Consider the following 14,627-nt stretch of genomic DNA (forward strand, 5'->3'; position numbering starts at 1 on the left):
CTGAAAAAGTTACAGCTTGTTGAATTCAAATTGTAAGCTTCACTTCTTTTATTTATTTTCCGTGCTCTTTCCTCTCAACAGTCAGTCGCACGAAAGAAACGTTTGTTACTCAGGGTGTACAGCCCCACAATTGGTGAGTTTGAGTTAAGTTGCTCCCTTCATCTTTTGGCATATTCAACCTTAATTTTTGGATCTTGTTCTTTCAGATGTTAGAACATGGCGAAAAATGAATACAGAAAGCTCTCCATCAGAAATGAAGAAGAAAAAGTTAGCTTCGCGTCTATTCTTTTCTTTCAATGGATGAACATTATCTTCAAGACCGGCAGTGAACGTGCTCTTCAGGAAACTGACTTTTTACCTCTTGCTAGAGAAAACAGTACCTGCTCTGTGGTCAGGAAACTTCAAGAAAATTGGAACAGAGAAATTGAAACAAGTAAAGGAGTTGGTAAAACACCAAAATTGTGGAAAAGCGTGATAAAGATGATCTCCGTCAAAGAAATTCTGGTCCTTATCTCAATCAAGGGCGTATGTTCAATTTGTCGGCTTGTTCAACCATTGCTTCTTGGCTATCTCATAGTATCATTGATGTCAGATGAGCCATTGCATACTTATTCTCTGTACGGCTGTGCAATAGCTATGGGTGTGAATGCCTTTATCGGTTGCATGTGTATGCACTATAGTGAATTCAGATATGAACTGTGGGGTATCAGAATTAGCAGCGCGCTGAAAGGAATAATTTACCTCAAGGTAAGGCAAAAAATTAATATAGGAAATACACGAAGAGCTTTCCTTAGAATAAGTCCGTGCACAATCCTTTGTTTTCACGTGCACACCACATTTGAATATCTTAACAGGAACGTTTCTATTAGTCAGTTGCTACAACACATTTTAAACTCTGTTGTGGTCTGTGCACGGTCAAGGCCAAAAATGCTAACAAAAACATATAACAAAGAAGTTTTTTTACGTTCATAACCATTGCCTTTGATTAACTATGATAAAATCAAGCTTAAAATAAAGAACCACTGAATAACTTACAAGATTTTTAGACTAAGATAGGTAAGTGGTGTTCCGGGTTGTTTGTACCAAAAATACATGGAAATCAAGTGCTGCAGCTAGAAAGGAAATTCCTAAAAGCAGGGGCCGCGGAGGGGGAGGGGCTAGAGGGGGCTTTAGCCCACCCTTTTTGTATGGTTAAAAAAAATATTTTATTAAAATAAAGTATCCATCACTTACAGAAACAACCTACCTTACATATTCGTATTAAGTATATTAAGGTTTTTCCAACAAACCCGACAATTTCAGACAGTTTGTCATTAGTTTTGCTGCTGAATGGACGCCACTAGATTTCAACCGTGAAATAATGGAATTTCAGCTGTTGTCTCTATTTTCTTTCGTTCTTGGAACGGTGTTTCACCAAAGGTTTCACGAAGATAAAGTTTCATCACTGAATAAAATCGTGAGAATTTTTGCACAAAGTCTGTCACTTATAAAAGCTACTTATTGCCTTAACGCGTGAATATTTGAAACGGAAAATTATGTACAGCTACGGTCAACCTGGATCATTCAATCCCGCTTTCATAACGAACAATGAAGCAGATATTATATACGGAAACTTGAACAACGAAACTGGGTCTTCACAAGCTGCTGGCTTTCACAAGAAAACAAGTCCCCCCCCCCCCCCCCCCCAACTCCAAAACCCTGGAAGGTCAATTTTTCTGTTTCTGGTAAATAACAGCAAAAGATTATTGGTGTCAAAAGCTAAAACTTGGATCGATATTTGTTTGGTTGAGAAACTGAAATAAGTCATGGCGATCAAGTGCTTTCAACTCTCTTGATCGAGGAAAACCGGTTTGCGAACTGTCACTGTTATTGTCTAGTAAATTTTACTTATCAAGAAAGCCGTACGTAAACCTCAGAGAAAAAGACTAGAGTAAACTAACGATAAAACAGACTTCAAATATATTCTGGAGTAATAAATGAAAAAAAAAACAAAAAACAAAACAAGGAAAAACAAAACAAGACGAAACAAACTCTGATTGTTCATAGCAAGCAATACAGAAGTAAACTAAACAACGATCTTTGAAAAATTCGCACAAACAGGTGAATTAATTTTCTGCGTAAGCATTGTTTTTAAGAAATTGAAATCACACTTTGTTTAAGTTCAAAAATTTTACATTCGCTTTTAACGAACGTTCTTCGAGACGATTTTCAGGGAAAAATATTCACACATACTCTTTGCCGTTATATCCTATTGTTTTAAGTATTTGCATCTGTTCTCATTTGTTCTGCGTTAAGATTGTCACAAATAATTGCTAAAATTAGAAATTTATTCGAGAAAAACTTGTCAGTAGTTTATGCCAACAATACAGTGTTGAGAGACGTTTGTTTGACTATTTAAGCTAAGAATCAAATTTTCTTAAATAAAATGGCAAAATGGGACCAAAATACAAAATAGAACTCCAAGGAAAATAACGATCATGGACCGAAAAAATGAGCTTAAAAGACTGCTCTTAAGTTAGCTGTAGTTGAAGTGTCAACACCGCAAGAAAAACAATATATTGAAAAACAGAAAACTTTTGTCGGGTTCAAGTTCATTTTGTCAACAAAATCTCATGAATACTCGCCTCCTTGGAGAATAAGAGAGAGAGTCAATTTGTTTCTCCAGCTGTTGGTCGTCTTGCTTTTTCTCCCGTTGTTGGACGGCAAAATTGGACGAGATTAGGAAATAAAACTCCAAGGAAATAATTAACAATTATTGGACAAGGTTGAGCAAAATATCGTAATTTGTGGCAAGCAGATCAATTATTTGCCGAAGCCGAAGGCTGAGGCAAATAATTGATCTGCGAGACGCTAACAAATCACAATATTTTGCGATAACCGAGTTCAATAATTGTTTTATCATTCGATCACCGAGTTTGTTGTTCATAATTTTCAGTTACGCATGAGCAGAATATTATCTGAAGCAAAACACAGTTGGATGGTATTGCAAATGAGCAGATCATTATTTGTAGGCAGTTATTTGCAGGTCACGTGGTTCGTTCTCGGCCAATGAAAGGGCAGGAAAAATGTATCGAATGATAATGACATTATTACGCGATAGAGACAATTCAGAACCTTTTAAAAAAGTTCACGAAAGAGCAAAGAGTTATTTTTGTGATCTACGGACGCCGTAGATATAAAGAAACCCAAAGTAACATTCATTGTATTGTATCTGAAATACTTTTTGGTAGGTGGTCACCATTCATCGATTGAGATTCCAGTTGGTGGTTGTATTGATAGGGTGTGCTAGTGTAGACGGGTAAGGGGGAGGGGCGCTGAAACTATGTTATATTGAAATTAAATGATAGTTTTACATGAGTAACAGTTGGATTACTTCGTTATTATAATGTTCCATTTATTTAAATGTAATATGTTTGTTCCTTTACAGTCGCTTCTTCTCAGCAAGAATGCATTGTCAAAGTTTTCCACGGGTCACGTAATTGACCTGGTATCAAACGATGTTCAGCGATTGGAGGAGGACACTGTCGCGTTGTTTTTTAACATGACGGCATCATTTCTTGAGCTCCTGGTAGGAACATGGTTACTTGTTTACTTGATTGGCTGGCAGGCTCTAATGGCAGTTTGTTTCCTTTGTTTTCTGCTACCATATTTTGCCGGGTTGTCCTGTGTTGGTGCTGTACTGCGCCTGCGCACAGCTGGGTTATCCGACCGTCGAATTTCCTTGATGAACCAGGTTGTCTCTGGGATCCGCGCAATCAAAACGCAAGCGTGGGAAGATGAATACCGCGAAAAGATCAAAAACACTCGGAGGTATGTTCAGATAATGCGTAGCTGAAGTTATTCGTGAGTTAATCAATTCTACTACAAGCAGGGGACATATTCACGGCGTCCTTCAAAGTGAAGATGTATCGTTATTTAACAATAGACTATTGGGATAACAGTAAACTATTGTTAAGAAGGCATACTTGGAATACATCTTAACTTAGAAGGGCTTCATAAGGGCCTCCATGCATACAGGATGTTTGTTAGAGGAGCAGGATTGGCGCAGTGGTAGAACACTCGCCTTCCACTAATGTGGCTCGGGTTCGATTCCCGTCTCCCTTGGATTTTACCCTACTTTTTAGTCACTTTTACTCTGAAAACTCGAACTCGGATAACGAATTCCTCGCTAACTCGAACTAAATTTTGTTTCCCTTGATCGAAATTTACCCCAAATTTACCTAGAATTCTGGTTCTTGCAACTCACCACTGATGTCATCCCATTAGCTCTTCCTGTCAGGTTATCGGTAAAAAACACTGGAATTGACTGTTCTTAATCAGTGCAATAGATCACGCATTTGATAGTCATTTCCGATTTTTTTAGTCAAAATGCATACACTGCCTGCTAAGCTGTCACATACAAAACAAAACGTTCATAGTACAAGTTCATAATGTTCACATCTCAAGGCGTTCCAATTCTTTCTTTAAAATGTTGGCAAAGGTTTTTTTATCAGGTTTTTTGTAAGCTTCAGTTTACATGGGACACAGTTTCTGATGAGAGTAAGTTTAATTTGCCCTGGGTTGTATACTGCAGTGCTGATAATCAATAATTACTATAAATTATTTACATGAAAGGTCGAATTTTCGATCTACACCGATAACTCGAACCCCCGCTAGCTCGAACAGTTTTTCGTCTCCCTTCAGAGTTCTACTGTATGGATTAATTGACAATATATTGGGAAAAAAGGCAAATAAATGTCAATGTCAATGAAACTTTCCACTGATATGTAGAACAGCCTGTGAGTACGAGCCACTTTCGCAGTTTATTCGTCTGAACTTGAGTTAAATCGCGTGTTGCGATAAGTGCTCAAAGTAGATAAACTTTGTGCCCTTATATTTATTACAGGAATTAAAGCTTATGATTGCAATTCATCATATTTATAAACTTGAAGGGTCATCGTTTATAACTAGCGAGGTTTTGAATGATCTGTATTCTCCAGAACAATTCAATTCAATTCAATTTTTTGCCATAAACCATTAAAATATACAAAAATACATATAGTGTAATATATACAATTAGTGTAATGCATACATTTACAGTAAAATAAACAATTGATGTTATATATTTTGAAACAGTTGCAAGTTTTCCAAAATTCACGATCTCGCCACTGCGTTTCGAGCACGTCCGTGAGGTGCAAAAAGTTCGAATCACAAAATTTAAGAAAATTAAATTTCTCCATCAGTATTTCATATTTGTTACCTACCTGTCAAGAGAAGTTGTATGGAGAGTTATCAGCGAAATCTATTTTATAGATGAAAATTTAATATGAGCTTCTAAGGGAGAGTCGCTCTTAAAAAATTAAAATCCAATCCGTTCACATTTTAATTGATATTATTTCATTGAATTTGACTCGGCAAATAACTGAATGACGTTTCCATAACCTCAAACAGTAGGACTAAACACTAAGCTTGCTCTTCATATTACCCTAGCCTGGTTTACAATAAGACCAATTTAATAAAAATTTAAATTCGTTCCTTTAATTCCTCTTTCTTGTGGCATATTCAAAGTGCACTGGGACAAACCTTCCCTGAAAGGTAAAACACCTAGGGATGAGTCGGAACACGGTGGCAACTTCCTTCATCGACTGCCAAGGGGCCCTGGTTTAATAAGCGTAACATATCCTATTCTCTCACCTTTCTTTTAAAAATCCCAAGTTGGCTAAGTTATCTTAGGACTTCATCTGTACCTTTTCCAGACAAGAGGTCAGCATTATGCGCATGAAGAGTGCCGTATTGTCAGCCATTGCCGCTTTGGAGTACACTTCAGTATCAATGGCAACCCTGGTGTCTGTCATCGCTCTTATATTAACCAGTCAGCCACTCACACCAGTTAATGTTTTCATGCTCATCTCTTTTGTGAACATTCTACGACATTCAGTTTGCTTCAACTTGGCCTATAGCTTACTACAAACATACGACGCCTATGTTTCTCTTGGCAGATTGGAAGAATTTCTCCTTCTCGAAAACCTACCTTTAATTTGCTTTGATCAGGCCCCTGACAACGGAATTATCCGCAACGGAAACTTTTCGAGCTCAAATAGAAACGTACGGGTAGATCCTCGGGTAAAAATTCATGATGTTCCCGCTGCTGATAAGGTGAAAGAACCACACAGCCCGACTTTGAGCGTGTCAAGTCTTACAAAGAAACAAATCAAACGAGAAACTGAATTTATTCTGCAAGATATAAATTTTTCCGCAGCTCCAGAAAGTTTAACAGTCATCACTGGACCAGTTGGTAGTGGCAAATCTCTTCTTCTTTCAGCGATCGCTGGCGAGGTTTCCGATATAAGTGGGATTATAAGGTGTCCAGGAACTCTCGTTTATGTGCCTCAATTACCATGGGTCTTTTCTGGGACATTAAGAGAAAATATTTTGTTTGGTGAGCCATACGATGAACTCAAATATTTCAGAATAATCAAAGCATGTGCTTTAACAAAGGACATCGAACAATTTCCCGACTGGGATGAAACGGTTGTTGGAGAACACGGTGAAGTGCTTAGCGGAGGTCAGCGTGCGAGAGTAGGTTTAGCACGTGCTGTCTATGCCGATGCAGACATTTACTTGTTGGATGACCCTCTAAGTGCTGTAGATTTGACGGTTGGCCAACATATCTTCAGCAAGTGCATCAAAGATCTGTTGAGTAATAAAATCCGCGTGGTGGCAACTCATCAAGAATACCTCATGAAACAAGCTGACAACGTTATTGTTTTATACAAAGGGCGTGTGTTAGGAGAAGGACGTTTCACTGAGGTAAAAGAAAAAGGTATTCTGAATACAACAGTTGACCCGCTCTATAAGAAACTGAATGGAAATGAGTCAGATAACATCTTCATTGAGGAGAAAGAGGATATGGATGAAATTTCTGGCCCGTGTCGAAGAATTGTCACCCCAAACTATAAACCTGAGAGTCTACCATTAACGGAGGAAGATCGCTCTATCGGAGTGGTGTCATCTAAGCTTTACTGGAAGTACTTCAGAAGCGGAGCATCTACGCCGGTGATCTTTGCAGTAGCGTTTCTGTGCCTTTTTGCTCAAGGTAAGCCACAACAATTTATTTTCCTTAGTTAGACATCGTTCAGCTAGCACTGCCTTTGTCAACTTAATTCCCCTTCAGTTTATTCCAAGATTTACTACCATTCTACCATTTCGCATCAGAAGTTCTTACAGTTTAGTTTCTTTTGTAAAAACCAGAAATAGATGATCGCATCGTAGGAGATAACAAGTCAGCATTATTTTCAAAACACTGCTAAATTTAAGCTATGACATCTCTAGTTTCCATAACTACAAAACCTTATTCTAAACCACTTTTGAACTTTCATTTATATTTTTTATCATTTCACTCTTACATAGAGACTTGGAAACGTACATTACATACAAACTTGAAAAATAATAATAATAATAATAATAATAATAATAATAATAATAATAATAATAGTATATTAATAATAATTTACACAAACTGCAGACATTTAATGTTTCCATAAAAAAGAGAGGGAAATGCAGCTCTAATTGATGTGAATATTTAGTGATATCCCCTCACAGGTTGTCCGCCTTAAGACTGGAGGTCAGCTTAGAATAGGTTCTGGCTTGCTTCCGCAAGTTCACCAATCGATCTAAACAAGATTGGTACAAAGCAAAGGTTGTGTTTTCATTTGCAACAATTGGTTTAGATTAATTCGGAGAATGTACTGATGAATACCGGAGGGCCTTTTAAAGGTACAGATTTTGTCGTGGGTCTGTACTCTGATAACACACAGATGACGTCTAAACGTGGTGAGAACAAAGAAGTAAGCTTGGGCCGCAGGCGAGTAGCGTGACTGATGTTCTCACCACGTTTTGACGTCCTCTGTGCTGTACGCACCCACGGCAAAATGAAATCTATTTGTTTTATACAATAACAAAAACATATCAACACATTTCGTGAGCAAGTATCGCATTGACTGAGCTGAACATCACCGAACGTGCGCCGGTCACACCACTCGATGACGTCATTCCTCCGTCTATACTCTAATCACAGATTCCGCTACACCAATCAAAACGCGATTTTTACACTGTTCATTGTATAAATACCTGATGTTACATACCTGATCATGTCACAATAAACTCTCAAAGGTCCTAAGAAAATCAAAGTCCAGAGAGCGCCTTAACAGTTGATTTACTCACGTTTAGACAAACTAATATAAGTACATTGATCATTAGACAAAAAAATGATCTTGGTCGTTTAACGCTGTCACATGTTTTTAACGTTTTCTTACCTTTATTTCCGTAGTAATGATAGTTTCCCCTGACGCATGGCTCTCGCTTCTTTCAAAGAAGCATCCAGCAGATCAACGACACAAGATAAACCTGACTATCTATGGCTGTCTGGTTGGTGCATCCTTTGTTTTTGGCATCATTCGAGCGTATGGATTCCTTTCTGTTTGTCTGAGATGTTCAGAGCGTCTTCATGATAAAATGGCCTGGGCTGTTTTACAAGCACCAGTTCTTTTCTTTGATTCAAATCCCGTGGGAAGAATCATGAATCGCTTCTCTAAAGATATAGGCTGTTTGGATGAAGTTTTACCTAAAACATTCCTGCAGTCAATCCAGTATACACTAATGTTATTTGCAGGAATTCTTGTTCCAGTTGTCACGAATCCATGGCTTCTGATTGTTGTTGTTCCGTTAGCTATTTTGGTAGTTTTCATCTCGAGGTATTACTTGAAAACATCACGAGGGCTCAAACGGTTGGAGTCGATATGCCGCAGTCCCGTCTTCTCTCATATTTCGGAAACCCTGGATGGGCTGGACACGGTTCGGACAAGAGGAAAACAAAGATATTTTGTGGATCACTTTTACAGGTACAAAATCTCACTCATAGTTGCAAACCTTGTTCGCGACCCGTAAGCACTCAATTTCAGAACAAAGCACCCAAATCTCTATTTCATTTTAAAGCATATTAAAGGGACAGTATCACGCTATTTTTAGTGACACATTGAAAATTGGAAAGACGCTATTCGGTTGATAGCAACCAAGATATAATGACAATATTCCACTTAAAGACTATCAAAATGCAAAGAAAATATCCACGGATATTTTCGCCGACAGATGGCCAAGATAGAGTGGGGTTCAAATTTAAAACACCTCTGGCGGACGTTTTCGAATTTCGCTGTTGTAACGCACTAAAAATCACCGGTTGTACTATATTTTGGTTCAACCTTTCGTCTTAGAATCACTATTAATATTTCTTTAAATTAACGATTGAGAAATTAATTAACACAGTGTATAAAATTTAAATTTAGTGAATTTTGGCCAAAAATCATGATATCTCCCATCGATCTCCCATGATATTTCCCCTTAAACTGAACTGACAAATGGATAGCGCGAAAGCTGCGCCTTCTACGAGATAATGGAAATTTATAAACGTGAATTACCGGCGCGACAATTGTATTGGGTTCAGTCCTTCTTTTCGCAGCTGCTTCAATCGCGTACATAACTGCAATCTACTCATGGTATCTACACACATATGAGTTTCATAAATTTCACTTGCAGCTCTGCACCTCTACGTAATACCTATCTACGTATTACTCTATGTACTACGTTCGAGGGCTAAAATGTATTAACCAGAGAAACTTCAGTAATGATACTCTTTTTCTAATTTAAGAAGAGCCGCAGGGGTAAACAAAGACCATTATATTAAGAAAATCTTCAGAATGCTTAAGGGTTTTCAAAAAATTTAAAGATGAACAAAGACAAGTTTAGTTAGGTTTATTCAGATCTCTAACAGGAAAATTCAAGCTCAAAGAATGAATCCTTATGGTCCTTTCTCTCAACAAGCAATCTACTTCAAAACTCTCTTCAGTAGGGAACGACATCTCATGTGTTTTAATATACTTTAAAAAGAATGTTATAATGCCTAAAAAAGTATTGAGAAAAAAAAAAAAACATCTGCAATGACGTCCTTATGGCAGAATTCTACATCATGAGTATTTTGGCCAATCCTTGGAAAAGGTATACTACGCAAATAGTTTCAATTAATTACGCTAAGTAGCCTTCTTTCATTGAAACTGGTGAGTCTGATTTGTAAACAGCATCTAGACCTATGTTTGATGCGTTTTAAAGAACCCTATTATTATTGTCATTTAGCGGAATAGTTAATTGCGTAGGGATGTACAATTTTGGTTGAATTTATAAATTTTGGACGCCACACCGTATAGCAAAAAATTCTAAGCTTTCGACTCTGCTAGAGTCTTGTTTACAGTGATTTGGTATCTAGGGCCGGCTTCTAGGCTCTGATGTAAACTGCCTCCCGAACTCCTCTCGTAAACCAGTCTGGATCTCTGTCCACGATCCGTACCTTGTCGCGTACAAAATTAACGTGTCACATGGGCTCCAATTGGCAAATAGTAAATGCTTACTTTACCAATCAAAGCTCGTCCTTTACTTTAGTTCTGTTATAAATGGGTAAGGCGCCCGTCTCAAACCTCTTTTTAATTTTTATTTCATTTTATTTTTTTTTATTTTATTGCAACACAATTACTAACATTACAATACAAAAATACAATACTCTGCTGCAACAATAAATACTACTTGAAATGGGGCACTAACACAACTAAGATAAAATACTTATAACACTTACAGTACATTGGTTTATTTACAATACGCGTTTAATATTACTTACAAAACTATTACATAGGAGAGAGAGAGAAAAGAAAAAAAATATAGAGATAATAGAGAGATAAAAGTAGAGGTTTGAATGTGGATTAAGAAAACGTTTTTGTTATGTCGTGACGTGAGAGGAAAAGGGAAAAGTTTTCTATTTTGGGAGAAATACTGCACATTTTACATATCCAAATAAAATATCTGGCGATCAAAAAGTAGAAGTTTATGCTTTTGTTCTCGTTTGGCTTTAACCCTAATACCAGATATGGTGATAGATTAGTAATATTTGAAAGTTCTCCTCGGTTGATTGCCCATTGTCTAAAACCTTGCCAAAAAAGAGTGGATATCTCACAAGTCCAGAAGAGGCGGATGAGGGTCTCTTTATCATTTTGACAAAAAGTGGACTGCTCATTATCCTTTAGGTTTATTTTGGTCTCAAACCTATACGGTTAGAAGGATTTGTAAGTCCTGCTTTAAGTGACTACATTTTACTTTTCCCTGTAGATATCAAGATGTTCATAATCAATCGTTCATTTTGGTGTTGGCTAGTGGCAGGTGGCTTGGTGTACGTTTGGATCTTCTCACTTCCCTGTTAACTGCTACTGTAGCCCTTGTGGCAGTTTTGGTGTCTCAAGATCCTGGTACGTATGTGATAGTTTTGGAAAGAGTAACTTTTATCAGATCAGTTGTATCAGATAAGTTATATTAATAAAGTAAACTGGCCACCGTAAAGAGGTCCAAAATCTGATATTTCGAGCACTAGCCCTGCTTTACAGTGAATTAGGGCCCGCACCTTACAGGCTTTCGTATTTTGCTCAGAATGGTTGGAGATCAAGATTGAAGGGTGGATGGCGACCCAATTCGGGACCCTCGTGATCTGTTGAAACGATATATTTTATTTACTACAAGGACGTGACCTTCACTTTATGCAAAAGAAAGAGATAATAATCATGAACTCTATTTATTTGTAAAATAAACCTTTAGTGAATATATATATTGGTGAAATAGGAAGGAGAGTAGGCGAAGGTTTCCGCGCAAATTTACTGTGGCAAGACCCTAAAAGAAATGTCAAAGATTCATTCAAACCATTCGCTCGACTCTTAACTGAAACTTCCCAACCATTCTAACCAACACCCTGACAGCCTGTGTGGAACTTCCTTACCCTACATCTCAGGGTAAGACGGAGAGCCGGCGCTGTTTGCTCCCACGGAATCAAGGAACGGCACTCTCCGGGGAAATCGTTGATTTTTCCATGATAAGAACAAGCACTACTAACGCCTGGTAGTGGTAATAATGATCTGTAAAATCGAACTATAAACAAACACCAAGACCCTGAAAGTTCTCTTGCGGTAGGTACGCGGATCACCACTACCAGGTAAGGCTTTTCATGGATTCGCGATGGATAGTTTCTATCGAAAATTCAGTCGATCAGTTTACTACATCCGATAAAAAACTGATCATATAAGCGAATTATATGATGAGTGTCCATTGTACTCGGGAGATGCGAAGTCCTGAGACTTATATCCCCAAGCTTGTGATCTGCTTACCACGAGTCACCCATAGCTTAGTGGTTAGAGCATCCAGACTAGTAACTGGAAGATCGTGGGTTCGATTACTGCTGGGGGCTCGGGAATTTTTTCCTAGAATTTTTATCGTGGACATATCATCTATTTCATAGCATTGGGTGGTTGGCTGGTTCGCTAAATCTGTACGTATGTTGGCAAACTAAATTTTTTTTATATATATTATCCAGCGATTTTCTGTCTTTGTCTTCAGGTTTCAATTGCTCACTTGTGGTCACTGGCTTTCCGTTATCAATGCAAATAGTGATCCAAATAGTCACACATTTCCTATTTTGTGATTTTTCTTTACCGAAATTAGAAAAACGCTCTGAATGTGACATTGGCTTACTACTGTTCACGGTTAAAATCTAGTGGCGCTTTTCGATAGATACCAATAATTAAAAAAAAAAAAATTTATCTGCTTATCCAAATATAATTTAAAACATCACTATTAACGTCGATAATACTAAGACGAGTGCCTCTATCAATAGTGAAACATTATACATTCTGCTGAATTAAGCGTCTCTTTCTTTATTTAGCCTTTGCCGGTCTAGCCTTAGTATACGTCATCCAGACTGTAGTCTTGACTCAATATGCTGTAAGGAAAACATCAGATGTGGAGAATTACATGACGTCGGTTGAAAGAGTCATGACGTACACCAAGCTTGATTCTGAGCCTGGATACAATGTGCAACGACTTCCCCCGGAATTCTGGCCTGGTGAGGGAAAGATCACGTTCCAAGACGTATCACTGACGTACTATCCGGGGGGACCGCAAGTGCTTAAGAAAATGAATATTAACATCAAAGGGGGAACAAAGATCGGTATTGCCGGCCGCACGGGTGCTGGAAAGTCATCATTTGTAGCAGCTCTTTTACGCATGCCAGACGTGGATGGAGATATAACAATTGATGATGTTCCAATAAAGGATATTCAGCTTCAAAGCGCGCGAAGATGTATATCCGTTCTCGGCCAAAGTCCAGTTCTCTTTAGTGGAACACTGAGGAAAAATCTCGATCTCATGGAGCAATTTCAGGACGCAGACTTATGGCACACGTTAGAGGATGTGCAGCTGAGAGATTTGGTAGAAAGTCTGGATGGACAGCTGGATCACGAGCTGTTGGAACATGGTGCAAATGTCAGTGTGGGGGAACGTCAGTTAATTTGTTTGGCTCGTGTGTTGTTGCAGCAAAACAAGATCGTCATCTTGGATGAGCCTACTGCGCATGTTGATCCATTCACAGAAGAAACAATTTGGAAAGTGGTGCGTGAAAAACTGAGGAACTCGACAGTGATAACTATTGCTCATCGTTTGAACACAATTAGAGACTGTGACATGATTTTGGTTTTACAGAATGGGATGATTGTTGAATTTGACAAGTTCAATGACCTAATGAATAGAAAATGAAGCACCTTGGCTCATATGGCCCGTGGAACAGGCCTAGATATCTAATAACATTAAAGAATAACCTTTATAAGCAAGGTTTCAATATCAAGACTCTCTGAACCACAGAAGTAAGAGATAAAATTAATGATTAATGAATGCTATGGAAGCTTACTTTAATGTTCACAGGAGGTGAGACAGGATTATCTTTTGTCACCACTTTTATCTATTTTAGGTCTAGAAGTTCTTTCATGCTGTATTACAGTAAAATGGTGACATCAAAGGTACCAAGGTTGGAAATGAAGAAGTTAAATTCATCTCTTTGTTGATATGTCATGTTTTTGCCAACAAACCGTCATATGAGTACTTGGTACATTGTACTGATCACTTCTCCGTTTTGTCTGGTCTCAGAGTCAATGAAGAAAAGATGTAATTTTTCAGTCTTGGGTGCAGAATGTTGATGTCTTTCCCCCATATATAAAGTTAAGACTTCACTTAAAATTCTTCTTGAGCATTTCAGTTATCATGAGACGTGTAGAAAGACAAAATTTTGAGAAGATTCTTGAATAGTTCAAAAAGTGTTACATATTGGAAGTAGAGAGGACTCATGATGATTTTACTCACAAATTTTTTTTTATCAAGTTTTGATAACAAAATAGGATGGTTGACTGTATGAAATGCCTTACTTAGGTCTTTAAGGTGGCCGAACACAGTTTTTCCATTACACAGGTGTTAGTAAACATTATTGAAAACTACGTACTTCTGAGTACCCGAAATTAGCATGGTGCAAGATTAACTAAGAAGGAATAAATTTTGATACTTCTTGTTGAACAAAGTGCCGTTGCCATGGCAACGCAGCAAGCTATTAACCGTCCACAAATAATGGTTTTTCTTAATTTTTAGAAAATGCACTCGTTAGATTTTTTCCATATTTTGTATCCAGAAAAACCCACAAAATACTGACATAGTGACGCTGCCTTCATGTAATTTTAACAAACAGA

The 14,627-nt window shown here is 37.8% G+C and overlaps 1 protein-coding gene across 1 annotated transcript; it reads left to right on the forward strand.

Annotated features, from left to right (window-relative positions):
- Positions 1–91: 91 nt before the first annotated feature.
- Positions 92–14,627, forward strand: LOC146484337 (ATP-binding cassette sub-family C member 4-like). The gene is made up of 7 exons (XM_085104880.1): positions 92–133; positions 207–747; positions 3,428–3,810; positions 5,736–7,075; positions 8,309–8,879; positions 11,185–11,321; positions 12,782–14,627. Exons 2-7 carry the CDS (start codon positions 217–219, stop codon positions 13,648–13,650), a joined length of 3,831 nt encoding a protein of 1,276 aa, XP_084961006.1. The 5' UTR covers positions 92–133; positions 207–216; the 3' UTR covers positions 13,651–14,627.

The sequence above is a fragment of the Pavona decussata genome, unplaced genomic scaffold (assembly GCF_977016875.1).
Source record: "Pavona decussata unplaced genomic scaffold, jaPavDecu1.1 SCAFFOLD_34, whole genome shotgun sequence".
NCBI classification, from domain to species: Eukaryota; Metazoa; Cnidaria; class Anthozoa; order Scleractinia; family Agariciidae; genus Pavona; species Pavona decussata.

Bases quoted from the DNA above. Each gene is read 5' to 3' on its own strand.
- LOC146484337 (XM_085104880.1), top strand. From the start codon at position 217: ATGGCGAAAAATGAATACAGAAAGCTCTCCATCAGAAATGAAGAAGAA. The intron at 3,811-5,735 runs GTATGTTCAGAT...TACCTTTTCCAG, and splicing joins AAGATCAAAAACACTCGGAG to ACAAGAGGTCAGCATTATGC. The intron at 8,880-11,184 runs GTACAAAATCTC...TTTTCCCTGTAG, and splicing joins TTTGTGGATCACTTTTACAG to ATATCAAGATGTTCATAATC.